Here is a 22,741-nt window from a genome sequence, read left to right as displayed (position 1 = left end):
GAGAGAGAGGGAATGACATGCAGCAAAGGGCTGCAGGTCGGAGTCGAACCCGCGGCCGCTGCGTTGAGGAGTAAACCTCTATAGATGTGTGCCTGCTCTACCAGCTGACCCGTCCACCTTTTCCAAAACTTTTGATAAGTTTTTTAATGTTTTTTCTTTTACAAATGTTTAGTTTCCACAAACACTGACCTTTTACCACTAGCTTCACACGGTCATAAACCTCATTTATATGAAATTATAGCTAATGTTTGAGTTAAAAAAGCAGAAATTATTATAAATTACTGTAAAATTCCAGGATCATATGTTGAGTGCATGAGTTTAGTCAGAGTACTGTTTTAATTCCAAAGAGCGTTGTATTGAACCTTTTTATTTAATTTTTTTTTTGGGTAATTTGGTTAGAAAGAAACCCATATTTTTGATATAGAAGTTTTGAAAATTGGTCAGATTTGAGGTGAGGACAACAGGAGGGCTCCAAATATCTAAAATAAAAGTATAGTGGTGGGTAATCAACAGATTCTACTGTGAATATAAGTGTATTTGTACTCTTGTGCTGTTTTCTCAAATGAACTCTGAAAATATGCTCAGGCGTGGGAATTTGCTGAGGTCGTCTTTTTGCGGGTAACAGAGTTTGTGCGAGGGAGCAGGCGGGGTAAAGTCCGTTTTGATTGGTCCTGACATTTGCGTGCGTTCTCACGTACAGCTCCTCTGGCTGATGTCGAGATCCTTTCAGGTCTGCAGTGGATGTGTGAAAGGGGCTTAAGGCTCTCTCCATCTTGAGGTTTTTGATGTGGTGTTGGATGAAGGTTGAAGTTTGCGCTGCTGACACACTACACACACGCGCGGTTTCACCTCGCCTTGTGCGGCTCGAGTTACAAGACAGTAAATCTTCAGCTCGTGTGCTTCTCCACAAGTCCAGCAGTGAACTCGGTGAAGCGGTTGTATTTTCGAGGCTACAGCTACACTTGGCGGGCGGTGGCCGAGACAGTTCAACCCAAACACAAAAGCCACAACCCAAACACAAAAGCCACAACCTAAACACAAAAGCCACGACCCAAACACAAAAGCCACAACCCAAACACAAAAGCCACAACCCAAACACAAAAGCCACAACCCAAACACAAAAGCCACAACCCAAACACAAAAGCCACAACCCAAACACAAAAGCCACAACCCAAACACAAAAGCCACAACCCAAACACAAAAGCCACAACCCAAACACAAAAGCCACAACCCAAACGCAAAAGCCACAACCCAAACGCAAAAGCCACAACCCAAACGCAAAAGCCACAACCCAAACACAAAAGCCACAACCCAAACGCAAAAGCCACAACCCAAACGCAAAAGCCACAACCCAAACGCAAAAGCCACAACCCAAACGCAAAAGCCACAACCCAAACACAAAAGCCACAACCCAAACACAAAAGCCACAACACAAACGCAAAAGCCACAACACAAACGCAAAAGCCACAACCCAAACACAAAAGCCACAACACAAACACAAACACAAAAGCCACAACACAAATACACACCGTGTATGTGTGACATATTACGCCCCTAACACTAATAGGCAGCATATTGAAGATAACATAATTAGCATCAACTACACACTTCCTTTGTCGCTTATGTATTTGTGTTGTAGGTTTTGTTTGTGTTCTAGCTTTTGCATTTGTGTTGTAGCGTTTGTGTTGTAGCGTTTGTGTTGAAGTGTTTGTGTTGAAGCCTGTAGGGCTGCTCCCTCTTAGTCGATTAGTCAACTAATCGACTAATCGGTCGTTTTGGTCTTCGTCTACTTAGATCTCTTTAGTCCATTAGTCATGTTTGATGCTTTTTTTCATGCTGAATGACTGATTTCCAAGAAACGCTTTTAGCACAACTCGTTGCGGAGAAACTCAGATTTACAGATCTGTCGATTAAATCAACTAATCGATTAGTCGATACAATTGAATGAGTGTTAGTCGACTAAGAATTTCTTCTATCGAGCACAGCCCTAGAAGCCTGTTGGGCCTTCATTTTATTTTATTTTTTCATAAAAACGTTCACTGATACAAACTGGCGTTGTGGAGGGCTGCCGGGGGCTCCGCGGCGGGACGCTGTCAGCTGTGACAGCTCTGTCTACAAGATTGGCAGCTCCATGTGTTGGGTCCGGGGGTGACCTGTGACCTCAGTTTTGCTGCAGCTGCGTGTGTGTGTGTGTGTGTGTGTGTGTGTGTGTGTGTGTGTGTGTGTGTGTGTGTGTGTGTGTGTGTGTGTGTGTGTGTGAGAGACAGACAGAATCCCCTTTAACAACAGGGAGCTCTGTTTTCAACGCATGGGCTGATCCACGTGGTTTCCAAAAAATGCAAGGAGTTGCTTCTTTTGTGTGTTTCATGTGTATACATTGTTTATCTATGTGTTTTGGCAAAAAAAAAAAAAAAAAAAATTTGAAGATATCACCTTCGGCTCTGGGGAATTGGGATGGAACATTTTCTAAATCATTTTTGATTTAATTGAGCCGGTAGAACTGCGATATCTTTGTATAAAACCGATTACTATGCAGTGTGAGCATGCTACAGGGGTCAAACAAAAAAGAAGCACCGAATGATGCCACCTGACTAATGAAGAGTAGGCTTGAAAGTCCCAATTGAAAACCATGTTTCTTTTTTACTGACTGCATTAAAGCATGAATGATGTTTAAATTCCATTTAGCTGCTTCACTTACAGGCTCCTAATTAGAGCTGCAAAAAATAATTGAACTATTTTGATAATCGATCAACATTTGGACATTTAACCTGCACAAAGGGATGGAAATTTACTGGTCGCACACGTGCGACTGGATGTAAAATTCAGTCGCACACTCTCAAATTCTGTTCGCAAAATGCAACCATTTGGTCGCAGTCTGGAGCCTCTGAGTTACAGAGCAGACTCCCTTTTCTTGCTCCCGCCCCCAGACACATCTGACCAATAAGCAGAGTGCGTGGTTTGGAATTACGCATTTAGGTACGCTTGAATTGACCCAAACAAATCTATGTCTTTAAAAAAACGCCCTAAGAGACAGAATGTGACCAGTGCGTCATATTGGTCTGGAAAACCGTGGAAAACAGACATTTAAAAAGATCGCCTCACATGAGAAGCTCAGTGATCCATCTTTCTGAAATATTTAGTCCTCCTGAGCAGTTCGCATCTCTCGGAGGCAACATCTGTTGGCTTTCAAAACCACATTTTAGTCCAACTGTACTTATAGTGTCACAGCTGGAGAGCGTTTATGTTTGTCTGGCTGAACGTCACCGTCAACTGCTGAGCTGAGGAGTGTGATCACACAATGCACGTGTCCTCCCCCTGCTTGTATTTATAGCCACAAAGAGCTGCTGCCATGAACTGGGTTTTAACGTTGGCACCACATGCCTGTTCCCAGACATCATCGTCATCATCATCATCATCAAAGCAGTACGGCTGCAGGAAAAACGGCCAAATTTGCCAGGGCCGATATCCTGAAGCGGAAAGGGTTTTAAGTTCAGTTTCGGTGGAGAAAAAAAAAAAACGTCCCGTTTGCGCGGCCGAGATGGTCGATTGAGAACTATTGTTGCTGTTTTTGTTTGTTTTTTGTGTGTTCGATCTGTGTTCGCTGTCCAATCCAGGTCAGCGATTCAGCCGAGACACCGGAGTCCTCTAAGCTCGGTGTGACCGGTGTGGATCTTTTGAAGGCCAGTACAATAACAGTAACTTTAGACTGAAGCCGTGGAAGTCTGGGGCCAACATTTAATGTCTTGGCTGTAGGCAGCTTCCAAATTGTAGCCCATCGGATAAAGGGCTTTTGAGGCCGATTTTATAAATATTTGAGAATGAACACGTGATAGTGATATCATTACTTTTACTAACTTTAAACACAGTTTAACGTACATTTCACAGTAAAAGAGAACAAAAAAATCAAAGCGTAGACATTTTTTGCATTTATTCAGATTTAGATATGATCATTGTTTGCAGTAAAGGTGATCAATTTTTCCAATTTTCTGGCCTATGTCTCCCTCTTATTCTTCTTCTAAAGCCAGTGTTACAAACTTTGAGTCTGATATTAATTATACTCTTTATTGATCCCCAATGGGGCAATTACAGTTTCTCTGTTATTACACACTACACACAGGCCTGAAACACACACACACACACACACACATACATGCTCAGGTCCTTTTAACTTGAACTTCATTTGTGTCCCCGATGGGTGATTAGGTGTGCAGCAAGTACAAACACATCCAAGACACATAAATACACACAAGTTCTACACACCGTCCAACCGGAACACAACCGTACAACAAGGTGCATGGATAGCAGTGTCGAATGGCGATTTCCCATTACATGGTACCTGCTCGACTCGGCTCGACGCACTGTGCGTTTTCCGTTGCGGATTTTAGTACCGCCCCAGCGTGGCTGGTCGTCATAGCGGCGCCGCAGTAAACTGCCGTGACCTAACGTGTGACACACACACACACACACAAACGCAGAACGTTGAAGGTGTGTTGTTGTGGCCACAGCCAGAAGACACATTTAGTTTCTAAAGAAGCTGGAGGCGGCAAAAAAGACCCCCGTCTGTCGCTTTCACGTCACCTTTTGGTATCGCCTCGGCTCGCTTGGAACCTCGACTGAGGTGGTACTAAAAAAAAGTACCTGTCGGCAATAATGGAAAGTAATGGAAAACCAAAAAAGGCGAGTAGAGTCGAGCAGGTACCATGTAATGGAAAAGCGCCAAAAGTAACCTACGTAGGGTAGGAAAAAGTGCGTATCGGCCTACAAAGTTGAACACAATATAATCAAGAGTGACTATCGTCGTCAACATCATCATCAGCATCCGTTACATTACATCACCAACCCCTTTTATCAGAGTTTCTGACCTCCTCAACACATAGTCAACAGACTAGAATATACAGCATAACCAACCAAGCATGCTCTACATGCACCAATGGAGAGATGTCAGAGTGAGTGGGCTGCGACTGCTGAACAGGCACCCAGAGCGGTATGGTGAGGGTTCGGTGCCTTGCTCAAGAGCACCTTGAGCAAGGCACTACCAGTTCACACTCCGTACTTCGGTCCGGACGGAGACTCGAACAGACTGAGCTACTGCCACCCAAGTCGTATGCTTAGTACTTCCCAAAACACATGCGTTTTCGCCAAAATCTTACTATTTACAGCACTTCCGCATATACGGTCTCTCGCACGGTGGACGAGTAGTTCGCCGTTTCTCTTTGGAGAATAAAATGTTAAAATAGTAAATTTTTTTCAGATTTCTGAGATGTAACCAGCTGTTCTCTACAGCTGTTCTCTAACGTGTTTGTATTCGGTTTCTCCTCAGTATCGGATGCAGACGGCAGTGAAGGAGGCTTCCAGCTAAAGAAGGAACATGCCCTGCGAGTGCTGGGCTACATCAGCTCCTGGACACAGAGGTCAGTGCGTCTTCCCTCTGAACTCAACTCTCACGAGTCGGCTGACAACGTTATTACATAATTAGGCTCAAAGTAAAACAAGTTTTATGATGTCTCTTTGCTTGATTCCTTCTGTGTGTGTGTGGAAAGTTTGAGTTTCTTCCAAAACTTTAATAAGCACCTGGAGCTCTTTGCCTCCCTAGTTCACTGTTGGGGGGGAAAATGGAAAAACAAATGTTGATTTAAAAATAAAAAAATACATTTTAACCAAGTAGCAGCTCTCTCTCTCAATAGGACTTTATCACTATAACTTCAGAGCTGTTTCGGGTTAAACAAAAAGGTCTTAAAGAGGTTTTAAAGGTGCCCTGCCACACAAATCCGTTTATACTTTTTTGAAATCTGTTAGGTCCATATGTGTGTGTGTGTGTGTTATGTGGAGAATGTGAAAATTAACTGCTACCTCCTCTGTCAGCTCTAGCCACTGAAAAGAAATAAGCGGAGAAATCAGACCAATCACAAAAGCTGGTCAGTCTGACATCATGCTGCCTGAGCTCATTACTATTCATGAGCTCGCCCAGTTGGGCTGGGTAAAGGATGCTGACAGCCAGGCTCTCATTGGCTAGCTGTTAGCCAATCAGAGTCAAGCAGCTTAGCTCGTTGAATATTGATGAGAACTGGCACAAATCGAGCCGAGTCTTCCTGTAGGCTTTCTATACCACGCTACAATGGCTTGAAACAAGGTAACCAAGGCATTTTATCCACCAAAATGTTAGAGTCCATGGTAGAACTTCAGACATTACCACAAAGTCATGAAATACGTATGGCAGGGCACCTTTTAAAAAGGCTTATATCCATAATGTTGTCAGACACTTAGAATAATAATCTCAGACTGTCAGCGGCAAAAACAGCACTTATAGTGGACCCAATTGACTATGCACATTTGCCCCATAGGGTTACAATTTTTTTTTTTTATTAAAGACTGTTGTTCCCATCAGTCACTTACACACACAAACAAAATAGGGTCCAGGTTGAAAAAAATAAATAAAAGAATTACCCTTTAAACATAACAACTAGTATCTGGTAAAACTAGCGCTCTAGAATTTCTGTTCGGCACGTGCACTCCAGTCATGCAGGCTTCTTACGAGCCGGGGCAATGTGGTCCGTGGAAATGAATGACTCAGAATGTCCGTCTTCACCAACTGTAGTCCGGCTACCTTTGAGCAAGGCACTACGTCAGGTGATGCCTGTGGTCTGGAGGGCGTCTCTCAGCTGTGTGAATGTGGGTTCACTGTGACCCTTCAGAGGAGCTTTCCCGCTCTGCCAACCTTCACTTGGATGAATAAATATATATATATATTTTAAAAAATTTCTTTAAATGTTTGTTTTTTTCAAGCAGAAAGATGTCTCTGATTAAGTTTGTCCTTTTTCCTTTTCTTCTGTTTTTACTCATCCAGTTGGAATGTTTTTATATTTGGTGTAATGAAGGAGACTTAAAGTCGCTGACCTAAACATTCAAAACTTTGCTGAGTCATTTGTTTGAACGTTAACCGAGAAGCAGTCCGTCCTTGGGCCTGCCGAGCTTTATTTGTGAGTGTGTTGTGCTTCCATCTCTGTCTAAAGTAAGAGGAGATTGCTGGTAACCCGTCCTGTACTTTGACTTAAGTGATGGGTTAGAGGAACACTGAGACACGCAAAACCTCAGTGCACTCGCACACACTCAGTTTACTGTGTGAAAAGGAACTTGGAAATGGAAATATGGTATTTTAAAATCGGCTTTTTCTTGATGTTAATGCTAGGGATTAGCCTGACCTAAAGCTAGAGACACATTCCAATCCTTCCAGAAAAATGCAGAGTTTATTTGTGATTGTTGCGGGGCAAAAATCTTCATTATGCGGCACGTCTTCTTAAAATATGCGATGGCATATGCTAAATGATATTTATTATATGCGATGAAAACTAAGGGAACTTGCAAAAAGCGCAATTTGATGAAAAAAAAAAAAAAAAAAAAGTGATTCCCCCAACACCCTGCTTTTCGATGATGTTCACGTCACTTCATAACGTTCCCATGGCGACAGGGGAAAATGGCTGCTCTTGTGTGAAGTAAACGCAAAATTTTAAATTTGAAAATGCGGGGATTATGAAATCATGCAAGCCCCGCGTATTTTGCACGGAAATTGCCAATTTATGCGGCAAAAATGCGGCGTATGTGAAAAAAATGCGTCTTCCCCCCCCTCCCCGCATAAATATGCAGACTTTGGCTGATTATGCATTGAATTATGCGATCGCATAATCGCTTTTTTCTGGAGGGACTGACATTCGATCAGGATGAAAACATATTGAGAACGGTCGACTCGGTACACATGTGTTATTAACCCCTAGGTTCATTTTGTGCCGGAATTGTCCTGTAATCTAATGCCATGTTGTGTTCACTCATAAAACTGATTTGTTTGTGCTTGTACCTTGATAGTCACTCCAGGAATTATGTCTTTTCATTCTGTCCTTGAGATATTTCTTTATGATATACAGTATGTGCACTGTTCTACTGATACTGCTCTAGGCTCTGCAGCCATGTTGATTTCCTCTTTAACGCTTCCTCCTGCATTGTATCCTCAGACAATGTCTCTGCTGCTTCAAGGAGTACAAGCACCTGGAGGTCTTCAATCAGCTGGTCTACGCCCTCATCAACCTGGTCATCGCTCAGATCAGCAGCCTAAGAGACCGCCTCTGCAGCGCCCAGGACCACACCTGTAAAGGAGGCGCGTCTGGGGCCGAGGGGGGGTCCGAATGGAGCGGGGGCGAGGCCGCACCCGGGTCCCTCCCCCAGCCGTCCTCACCCGGGGAGGACGAACCCGTTAATGTGGAGAGAGACTCTGCCGAAGAGGACGCAGACGGCCCCGACCTGAACCAGAATAAGAGCCAGGGCCAGGGCCAGGGCCAAGCTGAGGGGCCCAGCCGGCCGTGCGAAGCCCAGATGGAAGCACTGGAGCCTGGGGAGAGCGACGGCGGGTCTGGGGGTGGTGATGGAGGTGTTGGAGAAAGTGGCAGCAGTGACCACCAGGACCCGTTCAGCTCTTGGAGCACAGAGGAGAGGGAGAAGCTGCTGCTCTGTGCCGCCAAGATCTTCCAGATCCAGTTCCCCCTGTACACTGCCTACAAGCACAACACACACCCCACCATAGAGGTGAGGGCTACGCCCACATCACACACCCAACACACATTTTTTATACGGATACTGTTTTTGATATATGACAATAAATATATATATATATATATATAAATATTAAGGCTGTCAAAATGAACGCGATAAAAACGAGTTACGGCAAATTCCCTTTTGATGCCAATCATTTTTAGGATAGATGGAGAGAAGGATGGATGGACAGATGGGTAGTTGGATAGATAAGTGGACGGGTAGATGGATGGATAGATAGATGGATAAATGGACGGATAGATGAGTGGATGTACAGATGGATGGATGGACAGATGGATGGCTGGATAGACGGATGGATGGACAGATGGATGGGTAGATGGATGGATGGACGTACGGATGGATGGATGGATTGATGGATAGACAGATGGATGATAGATGGGTGGGTGGATTGATGAATGGATGGATAGACAGATGGATGATAGATGGGTGGATTGATGGATGGATGGGTGGGTGGACGGATGGATGGATGATAGATGGGTGGGTGGATTGATGAATGGACAGATGGATAGACGGATGAATGGATGGATGGATAGACGCATGGATGGATGGACAGATGGATGGATGGATGGATGGATGGATAGCCTTTATTGTCATTTTACATGGTAACATACAACAACATTTGGAGAGCTCTTCATTCAACAAAAACAAAACAAGACGTCCCATACATTCAGGGCATACCATTTAAATAAATCTGTTATGACTCGTGATTTGGGCCTCGGGCCACTCGTAGTAAGGGGAATTCAGGAAGCGATGCTGGCAGAAACGAACCTCCCGGAGTAGAAACGGATAAAGAAAAGGGTCTTTTGAACGGCAAGTTGAGTTTCAAATGATTATCTCCACAAGACTAAATGTACTGTCGATGTGACCAGAGTTACCACCGAGGACTATCCATTTTTTAAAGTACATTTAGGACAGTAAAAAAAAGTGTAATTAATTTGCAATTAATCGCGCGTTAACTATGGACAATCATGTGATCAATCAAGATTAAATATTTAAACGATTGCCAGCCCTATTAAATGTGTGAATAATGCACAGACTTCAGAGTGATATTGACTTTCTCACCCCCCAGCAAGAAAGCAAGTGTGATATTTCCCAAAATGTACAACTATTTCTTTAATTATATACAGTTTATCGTTCATGTCAATTTTTTTTGTAAATTTTATTTAACCAGGTAGAACATGTTCTCATTAACAACGGCGACCTGGCCAAGAAAAGCATAAGCGTACAAGACAACATACAGTTTACATTCAATATAGTACAAGAGAACAGAATACAAGAGACTACAAAAGTACCGATTAAGTAGGCAGTTGAAGCCGACACCAAGTGAGGTGTAAGTAAGTCGATGGATATGCAAAAGTGGTGTGGTGACAACATAATATACATGAAATAGACAGTCTATAACAACGCTGAGATGTACTAAAGAGTCAGAATACAGTTAGTGCAAAATGAAATTGTGCGCAAGATAGTGACGCAAATCCAGTGATCAGTTATAACGCAGTGTATGTAAATAGTCTATATGAATGCTGAGAAGTAGTGAAGTCAATACACCGTTGGCGCAAGATGTAGTCCAGTTAGTGATGTGGATCAGTATTAACACAGTAAACATGGACAGACAGTGTGACAAAATGCTGAATATAGTGAAGAGTCAATATACAGTTAGGGCAAATATTTGTCTAGGTAGTGAGGTAGAAACATGAATAGCACAGTATACATGAAAAGACTATATGAATGTTAAATGCTGTGATGAAGTAGAGCGTCAATGTACTGTTTGTGCAAAGTGTGGTGTGTAGTGATGTTGAACAAGCGTACCACAATATACAGTATATGAACAGTATTAATAATAAATATTTAAAACCTGCCGTAAAAGAGGTATCGGTCAGGCTCTCCTTAGTCCACATAGATCAGTAGATCAGACAGATCCACGTAGTCTGTATCTTCAAACTTTTTCATCATGTTTTTTCATCAGTGTAAACTCCCAGATGTATTTTTTTCCGGCGGAGGACCAGAACACGTTCTTCTCTTCAAGCTCTTTAACATCCTTTTTTGAATGGGAACAATAGCCTGTACTTAGCCTGACTCTTTTTCAGGATGGTTGTTCTGATTTATCGTTTGTTCTTTCTGTCTCCGTGTCTTTCCTCCAGGACATATCTGCTCATGAAAGTAACATCCTGGGCTCCTTCTGCGACATGAATGTAAGTAATCTACTTTGTCCTTTTTATTATAGTTTATTATATTACTTTTTTTTTTTTTTGGTCACCGAGTCAAGTTAAGTGTACACTCAGCTTCCTGTGAATCACCCGACACCTACAGCAGGGAAAAAGATCCCTCAAAAACCTATTCCTTTAGGGCCAGGTCGGACCAGTGATGTCTGCTGCAGACTTTCATTTCAGTGAAACTCCTGACTGAATAGAAGCTGCTTCGGGAACTTTTTTTTCACTTTTTATTGACAAAAAAATCAGCGTACAGAACTCTCGTAGGGGAAAGAAAATATACAGGAGTAGATTTAATACAAATGTTTTCGGTGTACGTGAAAAAAGAATCCCCTTTAGCATAAAGAATACTAAAAGGGTGCATGGGTAGCTCACCTGGTAGAGCGCGCGCCCATATGAAGAGGCTTAGTCCTCTTTCTCGCTACCCTTTTCAATCATTCATAAACCAAACCGCGGTGCTTTGGGAACTATTGTCTGCTAAATGCTTAAAAAGTAAAATGTGTCTCCGTCGGCTCGTTCTCCTGCTTGTCCTCTTCTCTTATTTATTCTACCCTGAAACCGTTTTATTGTGAAACTGCACAAACAAGCTCTCGACCCCGACAGCTGTGCCGAATCCAGAGCGGGAGCCGGGGCTGAAGGGGCGATGATGATGAAAACGAGATGTAGGCCTGTTGAGAGTTTGCTGTAAGAGACGAGCACATCAGCAAACAGGGTCACGTGACCTGCTGGAGAGACTCTGGTTCATCAGGTTTATTCTCCCAGCCAGCAGGCCTTTAGAGACTTCCACTCTGCGTTGTTTTTCCCTAGGTTTGTGGAAGACTTGGGTGCATGGGGGTTTAGGGGACCTTTTTCTCTCCAAGAAATTGGAAGTTTTGATTTTACAGAAAGAATATGCACTTTCACATCAGTTTGTACCATTATTATTTCCATATCTGTGTGTCTGAAACGTTGGAATATATATATATATATATATATATATATATATATATATATATATATATATATACATACATATACACACACACACACACACACTAAAAAAGACAAAACTTGCTAAAGAAGTCCATCAGGGGACAAGTCTCGCATTGCCCACAGTAGACAGGTCTGGCTAGTCCACACAGCATTCATGGTTGGAAGACGAACGTGCTCTGGTTTATTGGCATTTCTTTAAACCAATCACAATCGTGAAGCGCCGGACGGAGCGATTGACATGGCGCCTCTGCCGCGGGAAGGAACTTGTTTTGGTGGAACGTGTGGACGTTCAAAAGTAGTTTAAATCGTGCAACAGAAAACTCTGATTGGACAGATAGTCTAGCTAGCTGTCTGGATTTACCCTGCAGAGATCTGAGGAGCAGTTAACCATAGTCCTCAGAGATCAGCCGGAGGTTAGAACGCCAACACAAAGACGGAGGGAGGTAACGGGACATCCGGCTGAAAACGTGCATCCGGCAGAATTTCCAGCGGCAACTGAGCAATCCTGGAAGTGGAACTTCGTCGGTATAGACAACCTGGGGACCAACTACAATCATCAGACCTGCGAAGAAGCCATTTAGTTAGTTTTGATGCTCGCAATGCTTTTACATTGATTCGGCTTAGGGTGGTGTCCAAAACCGGCCTGGGTGCTGCGCCTAAAGCCTGGTTACGGCAGGGAAAACCCTGCACTCCTTTCTTTCGGTTGCTGTCTGAGGTCACCATGCACGTGTGGTGGAAATTATTTGAACAAATTAACAGGAAATGTCTCATCATCGGCCCTGCGCTGAGAAGAAGAATACCTAAGTCTTACTAACGCCAGTTGTCGCTGAGTCACATCCTGGGATTTTTGTCCAAAGAATTCTGAAAATCATCTCCACTCGGCAGACCTTTTCCCCTCGAGTGGATCACCAGGACAGAAGCTATTATCTGAAAGGGATTATCCAAAACTTTCTGTCAAATAACCTCAGACTGATAACCGTCTTCTCCCACTTATATTTTACATTTGACTTCAGTGCGAGAGCTTTTCTCTCCTGACCTCAGAGGTTATCCCAGAGCTGACCTCAGACACCTGATAACCCCAGGCTGCTGAGTGTCCAAAAAATAAACCTCCTCTGATGAGAGGTTTCATGTTGCTACGATCTGCTCTGCGTTGGCTGGACCAGCTTGAATTTTTTTTTTTTTTTTTCTCGTGGACTCAGTCTGCTTTAGTTTTTTTTTTTTAAAGTATGAATGAACTCGATGGCTTCACATGGGATGGAACGTCTTTCAAAATGGGGAGAAGATAAACACGATAAAACAGAGACAAAGACAGAACCTTATATTTTACTGTTCTTTTCATCATTAAAGCTCTAGTGCGTAACCTTTTGATATTAATAAACGCCCGTTACATTCAAGCAGTTGCCATATGAGTTGCAACAAAGCTAATTAAGACTATCAGCTCCACACAACTCTCTGGATTTCTCAGTATGGCTATGTTCAGAAGATTGTGGCGTCCGGTGACTTTCGCGCGCAGAAACTCTCTTCTGAAGACTCCATCATGTTTTTTAAATCCTCCGTGTCCTCCTTGGCTACTAGCAACTATGTGGAGGAGGAGGAGGGGGGCTGTGCGCCGACAGTGTTGTTGTCATTACAGTAATTACGTGAATTACTGGGATTGTTGGGTCTTTGTAAAATCTGTAAATTAGAGTGTGGTCTAGACCTACTCTATCTGTAAAGGGTCTCGAGATAACTCTTGTTATGATTTGATACTATAAATAAAATTGAATTACTTAGAGTTCCTCATGGGGGCGACAGAAACTATGCACGAAAACTTTAAGGTTCAAGGTTTCTTTATTGGTCATGTGCAGAGGTGTCAATTCCAGGTCCAGAAAGTAAGTAAGTTCTGCCATGTGTTTATTCCACCAATGAACTCAGCCAGCTGATTTTACTAATTAGCAGCTGATTTCACTAATTAGTAGTGAAATCAGCTGGCTGAGTTCATTGGTGGAATAAACACATGGCAGGACTTTTACTTTCTGGACCTGGAATTGACACCTCTGGTCATGTGCAATACAGAAGTGGTCGTTGACTATTACAATCGTAGGCCTCAGGCACCTCCAGCAATGCTCCTTAAATAACTTAAAAAAAACACAAAACACACGAGTACAGCAAAATCTGAGTCTGGGACAAACGAAAAAGTAGTGCAAGTTAGTTAGTATTGTGTCGACAGTATTGCAAATGACTAAGACTGAATGTAAAAAGGAATGTAGTAATGTGTATATAATGCATAATGAGAAGTGTGTATATTAGGCATTGGCCCGGTATGAGATTCTGACGGTATAACCTTCAGCAAAGATATCACGGTATTGCAATCACAGCTTTCAAATGTTAATGTTTTATTTTTGAAATGTCTGGGTAAAAAAGAAGAAGAAAAAAAACCTTTTCATTGAACACAATGCATGTCATTTTTAATATATATCTAAACTGCATGTTCTGTCCATAAAAAACAGCTCCTAGTTATGTGATATATATATAAATATAAATATAAATATAAATTGGTGTGGATCACCACCAAATAAAAAGCAGAAAATGACGGTAGCAGATAAAGGCTTATGTAACTCCTAGATTACTGTTCTTAACAAAGGCAGCCGATGTCACATCAGGTATAGAAAAGTATTTAAGACTTAATAAAAGAATGACTGACTCATGTTTGATGTTTCTTTGGAATAAGACTGTTCATGTGTTCAGTTACGGCTCCCAGAGGCATTTACCTGATGAAAGTCTGAGACCGAAACGTTGTATTTTTTCTAAATAAATGATTGCTTGCGTAATGGTCAGTGTGCAGGACTTTCTCTTAGACTCCCAGATTCTGAATGCTGTTATCAGAGAGGCCTGATGTCACCGCTTTCTTCACGTCAGTGAGCGTGTTGACTTTTTGCCCCAACTGGGTGCAGTTCTCTGTTTAGCTAAGTATTGTCCACATTTCCTGCCCTCTATGGCCTGTTTTTGTCAAAAAAACGACGGCCACAATATTACAATGTGCCGAGCCCTGTGATCTCCATGGCAACAGCGGGTTTAGTGGTCTGTGCTCCTGATGCTGTTCAGAGATTAACATTTTAAGAGATCAGAATCTGTTTAATAACAGTTTTGGGAAGGAATGCAGTATTATAAACAGTGTTTTATAAGTTCATGTGTATATTGCAGCTTGTAGATGGGGGTCAGGGATTGTGTGAGGTTTTTTTTTTTTTTTTTTTTTTTGATTCCTGCAGATGAAGTCACTGTCCCCCAGAGAGCAGTAACGTGTCCGTGTATAATCTGCCAACTGTATGGCCTTTAACTTCCCAGCGTATTAAAGTTTTTATTAAGCTCGGGGGATGGATTTAAGAACGGGCTGAATGAAACGTGAGCTGCACTACTAAGAAGAACTTCCAGCTTTCACCGTTTAACTGGCCAAAGCAACGGATATACAACATCAACATAATCCATTTATCTTATTACATTACAGTGTTTTTAGAGTTTTAATCAAATCAAAACAAGTTCATGATTTATTGATGAGTGCACTGAAAATTGGCACGACTACACCAAACTTTCCAACACACTTGGGTTGAAGCCAGGAAGAAATGCGTAATAGAAGCAAATGTTAATGTTTACATGATTTTGAATTCACATCCAATATAATGTACTCCAAGTTGAAACATCCAAACGTAGAAAACAGTCCCTCCAAAAATGATTTGCTTATTTGAAAATAAATGTTCAAATAAGCCGCCCTTTCGCCGCATAAATTGCCGATTTCCGCGCAAAGTATGGGGGGCTTGCATGATTTCATAATCCCTGCATTTTCATTGCAGAAAAGTCACATAATATTTTAGCAGAAAGATGAAGAATGTTGCGTTTACTTCACACAAGAGCAGCCATTTTTTCCCCTGTTGCAATGGGAACGTTATGAAGTGACGTCATTACGCAACGTGAACATTAACGAAAAGCTGGGTGTTGGTGGGGCGGGGGGGATTTCTTTTTTTTGAAACCACAGTTTTTGCAAGTTCCCGCAATTTCATTGCATACAGTTGCATAAATATCTTGCATTTTTTAAGAAAACGCATCATCAAGGATTTTTGCCCGCAACAATCCCAAATAAACTCCGCATTTTTCTGGAAGGACTGAGAAAACCTCTCCGGCAGTGTAATCAAGGCTCATCTTTCTGGTTTTTACTGCTTACTCACAGATAAATAACCAGGTAGTTTTAAGGCGCTGACACACCAACCTGATAATCGGCCGTCGCGGACAGTCTGGCGAGGTCGGTGACTCGAGTCGGTTCGGTGTGTTCCGTGCCGTCGTCTGTCGGAGGGGCCGTCGGCCTTCATTTTGTGCTAGCCCCTGACTAGCGAATCCGTGCACTTAACGTTAGTGTGACGAACAGCCTCTCAAAATCTGATGAAAATCATTCAAACTGACCTTTGTTGATCTGAAACGAATAGCGATTCCGCAACTGCATCACGGCCTCTTTCTCGCTTAAAATGTTTTCAGAAACACGTTTTGGTGAACTAGCTTCGTAAAATACGAGATCGTATTCTGAACGAGCCGCCATTATGCTCGGTTGTAAAATCCGGGAGGAGCCAGACCCACGTGACGCGTTCGTCTAATCAGCTGACAATAGATTAGCGCCGCCTGCTGTTATGGAGACGCTTTACGTCTCGCGCACGCGCCGAACGTACGCTCAAGTCGGCGTCGCTTCGGGTTGGTGTGTCAGAGCCCTTAAACCAAAGGTCTCTGGATTTTATGTCTGTATGTACCCAAAAGTTCTTTGTGTGTTTGTGTTTCCTGCTGCAAAAACACGCCACAGTTGGCGGTCATTGAGCACGACTCAGCAAGGGCTTCCACTTCTGGAACAAAAAGAGCTGTTGATAATGCATCATGACATTATGAGATTGTGTGTGTGTGTGTGTGTATGTGTGTGTGTGTGTGTGTCCCAGGACGTGGAGGTGCCTCTCCATCTGCTGCGTTACGTCTGTCTGTTCTGTGGGAAGCACGGCCTCTCCCTGATGAAGGAGTGCTTTGAGTCGGGCACTCCGGAGAGCCTCCCCTTCGCCATCGCACACGCTTTCATCACCATCGTCTCCAACGTGAGTCCACGCACGCACGCACGCGCAAAACTAACGATTTCTTTCATTGTCACTCTGTCGATTATTTTCTCCATTATTTGTTTGGTCTGTGTGCCTTTCATGTGATTTTGATATTAACTACTGTGTCCTCTTCCTGCCCACAGATCCGAATATGGCTGCACATTCCTGCGGTCATGCAGCACATCATACCGTTCCGCACTTATGTAATACGGTGAGTTTACTCGGAGCTGACCCGTCTTGAAGTAGCACCGGCACGGCGTGGTTTCTCCGAGTGCTCCTCTCCGTAACGCCGGGGCCCCGAAACAGCACAGAGATCCAACCCGACGGCTCGATGAAGTCGGCTTAGAAGCCCCCTCGTCCTTGTTTGCCAGCACGTTTTCTTGCCGTCTGTGTCCATTTGCCACATCTTCCAACAGTACACTATCAGCCATTGCGTGTCATCATTACGCGTTGGGATGGCATTGCCTTTTTAAACCAATCAATCAGTCTGAGTGGATCTAAAAAGCTCAAGGTGTCATGTCACTCTTACATAGAGGCCTTCAGGTAAACTGTGGGCTGCTCGGTTAAGGAAAAAAATATAATCCCGATTATTTCGGTCAATATTGAAATCACCATAATTTAACACAATTGCTCGTTGTCTTCTGGATAGATGTTGCAATTATTGAACTTAAAAAACTGTGGGAAAAGTTCAATAAATCAACATTAAAAAAAACGAACACAGCTGTGAAATTTGTCTTAATACTTTTCATATTTAAACTTTATTTTTTCAGTTTCCTTGCAAAACGTAATGAGCTAAATAATTGTTTTTCTTGACGATTCTGTTTTTGTGATCATTCGGAGCCGGAATCATAATCGCGATTTAAAATTTCGATTAATTGCACAACCCCTAGGTAAAGTGTTGCCAAACTTTATTTCTGTTGCAGCTTTCACAATGGTTAAAAAAAAATGCTTTAAGCCTACAATAAAACAAACAAAAAAAACTAAAATAAAACCATAAAAATGAACACCGTATAAAACCCTATGACGCCGTATGTGATGACCATATTAGGACATACGTGCTACGCCAGACAGACGCATCGAAAACAGCACCCATGTCAACATTAATTCAAATCAATTTTATTTATAGTATCAAATCATAACAAAGTTATTTCGAGACACTTTACAGATAGAGTAGGTCTAGACCACACTCTATAATTTCCAAAGCCCCAACAATTACAGAAATTCCCTGAAAAGCAAGCATTAGCAGTGGCTATTGCGACAGTGACAGTGAGGAAAAATTCCCTTTTAGGAAGAAACCTCGATAGGCCCATACTCTTGGTAGGCGGTGTCTTGGTAGGCCTCTTTTGTCCTGTTTATCGTAGTATTCATGAGAATAAATTCCATAACCTGCCAATAGAATTACAGGACATATTAGATTTTTCTATTTGCAAATATGTCTTCAGTTGAATTTACGATGGTATCTTGTTTTATTTCGTCTGTTGTTCAAAAACAACACAGAAATGTGGAGAGCATTTTTCCCCCAGTTTAACAGCTCGTGCACACTGCAGCAGGCCTGTCTGAGTGGCTGGCTTGTACAGTACAAAAGTTTGGACACACCTTCTCATTCAATGTGTTTCTTTATTTTCATGACTATTTACATTGTAGATTCTCACTGAAGGCATCAAAACTATGAATGAACACATATGGAATTATGTACTTAACAAAAAAGTGCGAAATAACTGAAAACATGTCTTATATTTTAGATTCCTCAAAGTAGCCACCCTTTGCTTTTTTTGGTAACTCTGCAAACCCTTGGTGTTCTCTCAATGAGCTTCATGAGGTAGTCACCTGAAATGGTTTTACCTTCACAGGTGTGCTTTGTCAGGGTTAATTAGTGGAATTTGTTCCCTTATTAATAAAAAAAAGCAAAGGGTGGCTACTTTGAAGAATCTAAAATATAAGACAGGTTTTCAGTTATTTCACACTTTTTTGTTAAGTACATAATTCCATATGTGTTCATTCATAGTTTTGATGCCTTCAGTGAGAATCTACGATGTAAATAGTCATGAAAATAAAAAGGAAACTCATTGAATGAGAAGTTGTGTCCAAACTTTTGGCCTGTACTGTATGTGACGGAGTAGCGGCCATTTTGGTGACCCCCTTCCTTCCCCTGTCAGCCTCCGACGGCTCGTCCTCCGCCCGCAGGAACCCTAGCTCCTGCAGTCAGAGGATCGGGGCGGAGACTTTTTGATACAAACCAGAGAGCTGGATGTGAATGCCTTGTCTTTACCAGTAATCTTATGGAACACTGTTATTTTAGGCGTGTCACTCACTGCCGATGCTTGCTGCCATTTAAAGTGAGGAAGCCAGACGTGGTCGATTTTCCCTCTCTCTCCCGCTCTCTCGCTCTCTCCCATTCTCACTCTCTCTCAGTCTCTCTCTCTCTCCCTCTTTGTGTCTCTCTCTCTGTCTATCTCAGTGTCTCTCTCTCTCCCTCTCTGTCTCTCTCTCTCCCTCCCTCCCTCCCTCTCAGTCTTTCTCTCTCTCTCTGTCTCCCTCTCGCTCAGTCGCTCTCTCTCGGTCTCTCTCACTTCCTCCCTCCCTCCCTCCCTCTCTCTCAATTGCTCTCTCTCTCTGTGTCTCTCTCTCTGTCTCTCTCCCTCTGTCTCTCTCCCTCTGTCTCTCTCTCTCTCTCTCTCTCTCTCTCTCTCTCTCTCTCTCTCTCTCTCTCTCAATTACTCAGTCAGTGCACCTTGCTCATCGTGCTCTCTCCCCCAAATACCCAAGTGCCGCACATGTGTTGCTGGGAAGAGTTTCCGTCCCCATGGCAACGGTTGCCAGGCTTCCCAGCGAACCTCTCCTCACATGACCCCAGAGGAGGCAGAACGCCGGCAGGCTGACCAGAGACACACGGCGGTCGAGTGGATAAGATGACTCTCACAAGAATAACCACTAAAGGGTCATTCCCTGATTTTTATTAGGACTGTAAGGCTGTCTCCCAATAAGGCTAATAGGACAATTTTAAAGTGAATGAGCAACGAGGTGGTTTATCAGCAGGGCCAATTTCCCACAGAATTTTCTGTAGATTTATAAACAAAAAAACAAATCTGAATAACACATCTCCACCACAAGCAGAAAAACCGCTAAATCCTACAGATTCTCATTCTGGATCACCACTTAAAACTCTTTCTTACCCCTAGATCTCACCAGTCACGTCTGTGTTGAGTCCACTCAAGACGGTGGGATTTCTGGGTTACTGTGACGGGCCGGCTACATTTGCACGCTTAACGTCTGCGGAGCGGATACTCGATGAAACTGGCGACACCGGCCACAAGAGCAGTGCGTAGTGGTGCGTCTGCTCCGTGGAGATCTGCTCTACAAGCATAAAAATAGGACAGTCTTCTATTTTTATATTTTTTATGCGAGCCCTTTTTACACAGACATGGATCATACAGTGTCATTATTTTTTTTAAATTAAAACTACCGATACACAGGAAACAGTTTACGTTATTTTTTCTTGTTTCCTGTCACCTGCGTCCTCTGATGACAGCTGACAGCAGATTGATGTACCACGGCGCTGTGCCGGCTCCAAAAAAACTGAAGAAACGAAAAAAACAACAAAGCAGAAGCTCTCCGTCCCGCCTGTGACTCACACAATCCTACGCTGCGTGTGCGCAGCAGTTTAAAGATACTTCACGCGGCCATAGGCTCCGCGAACAGTTCGCATACGTTACGCGTTCAATGTAACCAAAGCGTTAGAATTAAGGCCCTCAAACACTGGCATGTTGTCAAAATAAAAATCAATCCGTAATGCTCCATCGTAAGACTCTGAGCTGGCTTGTTTATACAGGGCAGACACAACGGACCGATGAAAATACACCAGACGGTGACGCCAAGGAGCCCGGACTTAGGCCGGTTACACACTGGCTGCGTGGCGTGTCCGTTTTTATTTCTGCTCCCATGGTAACAGGTTAGAGCGTGCACACTGCCGGCGCGCGGCCGAAAACGCGTGCATGCTAGAAATAGAATAATTGCCTATTTTTCCAGGCAGTGTTTCCAGGCAACATAGAATAGAAAAAAGATGTTTATATGTCATTTAGACACAAATACATATTAATATATGACATGTTGATGTTTGAAAGTCTCGAGGTTTTGATATAAATACAGATATATAAAAAAAAAATTCAAATATGTCACCTGTCAATCCAGAATGAAATATTCTGTAGCCTATTTTGCCGTCAATATCGCCGACGTTGTCTTTGCTGTAATCAGATCAGTAGATATTTATGTTGAACATGGTATTTCTTTTGATCAATGCGAAACATCCATGTGTCCAGACAAGGCTAGCAGCAGCAGCGCCGCGTCAGACACGTTTCTGGTGTGTAATGACATTAAAAACGCCACACGGCCGCCACGCAACAGAAACTCCACGCTCACGCCACGCAGGCAGTGTGTAGCCGGCCTTAAGCAGCAACTGTAGCCTCCCAGCTCATCAGAAAAGATCTGAAAAGAAAAAAAAAACAACCACAAACTCAGAGTGGAGACTGGATGAGTCAGCAGCACTCTGCTGTTGATCACATCTCTCAGCGTTCGCCTACACAGGCCTGGGGGAAAAAAAATGCATCTCAAAGGTTACAAACAAAGTTGGATTTATAGACCGAAATTTCAAATGAGAGAGATCACAGATTTGTTTGTGTTGTATTTGTCGAATCTAAAAGTCATCACAGTTGTGTGTCTTGGCATGCTACTGCTCAAATTCCTCCTGTGTGCTGGTGAAGAGGCTGTCTGCTAAAATGGACGGAGGGTAAAAATTTAGATTGAGAACGTGTGAAAATGGTCACAAATCAACAACAAATGCAATTTTTTACACGATAAGCTATTAATAAGGAAACCCACATGTACGAAATACTGTAAGCCAAAGGTATTGTTTAACAAAACGGTCAATTCCAACAGATATTTAGTTGTCATTTTGGCTTTTTGGAGAGGATCAAAATTAGGGCAGAAAGAGAGACTGAGAGAGACGGAGAGAGAACTGCAGAGACATACAGCCTTGTCAGTGATCAGAGACAAGTCAGCTAAAAGTTAGAAAGTCTTCTCCAGGTTTAAAGGAAAGATCCATCGTCCCATCCGCTCACTGCGCCAAATTAAATATGAACCCAAATAAATCAAACACTTTTAAATTCAAGTTTGGCTGATTCGTAATTGTGTTGACTTCAGGGCTGCATGTAGCGATTGTTCTGATTGTCGATTATTCTCTCGAGTAATCGATTACTTGTTTGGTCTCTAAAATGTCAGAAAAGCCCAAGATGTCATAATGTCTTGTTTGGTCCGCAACTCAATATCGAAAGATGTTCAGTTTACTGTCACAGAGGAGAGAAGAACCTAGAAAATATTAAAATTTATCAAGCTGCAATTAGAGAATGTATACTTGGTCTTTCATTAAGAATGTCTGAAATGATTAATCGGTTCAATAGTTGGGGATTAATTAAATAGTTGACAACTAATCGATTAATCTTTGCAACTCTCAATCAAATTAAAACTCTGAATCTGATTGTCACACTGTACTCCATTTTGTCCAAACATTAGCATCAAGAGCAGTTGTTGTGTATAAGTTTGAAGTTATTTCAGTGAGTTCTGCTCTTCAGCTCAGTAACCTTTTGGCCTTCAGGTACCTGTGTAAGCTGTCGGACCAGGAGCTGCGGCAGAGCGCGGCGCGCAACATGGCCGACCTGATGTGGAGCACGGTGAAGGAGCCGCTGGACAGCGCGCTGTGCTTCGACAAGGAGAGCCTGGACCTCGCCTTCAAATACTTCATGTCCCCAACGCTTACCATGAGGCTGGCAGGACTCAGCCAAATCACCGTGAGTCAAAGCATGGCACTTT

At 42.9% G+C, this 22,741-nt stretch overlaps 1 protein-coding gene across 1 annotated transcript in view; it reads left to right on the top strand.

Moving 5' to 3' along the window:
* Nucleotides 1-22,741, top strand: part of usp34 (ubiquitin specific peptidase 34) — a 105,962-nt gene that overhangs the window by 5,825 nt on the left and 77,396 nt on the right. The window contains exons 2-7 of the mRNA XM_028568762.1: nucleotides 5,321-5,411; nucleotides 8,004-8,571; nucleotides 10,740-10,790; nucleotides 16,730-16,879; nucleotides 17,023-17,090; nucleotides 22,527-22,719. Coding sequence (XP_028424563.1) covers nucleotides 5,321-5,411; nucleotides 8,004-8,571; nucleotides 10,740-10,790; nucleotides 16,730-16,879; nucleotides 17,023-17,090; nucleotides 22,527-22,719 — 1,121 coding nt within the window. The remainder of the gene's footprint in view (nucleotides 1-5,320; nucleotides 5,412-8,003; nucleotides 8,572-10,739; nucleotides 10,791-16,729; nucleotides 16,880-17,022; nucleotides 17,091-22,526; nucleotides 22,720-22,741) is intronic.

This window comes from Perca flavescens, chromosome 2 (assembly GCF_004354835.1).
Source record: "Perca flavescens isolate YP-PL-M2 chromosome 2, PFLA_1.0, whole genome shotgun sequence".
Classification (NCBI taxonomy): Eukaryota; Metazoa; Chordata; class Actinopteri; order Perciformes; family Percidae; genus Perca; species Perca flavescens.
Note: the sequence above shows the minus strand (reverse complement) of the source record. Positions and strands in the feature narration are given on the sequence as shown.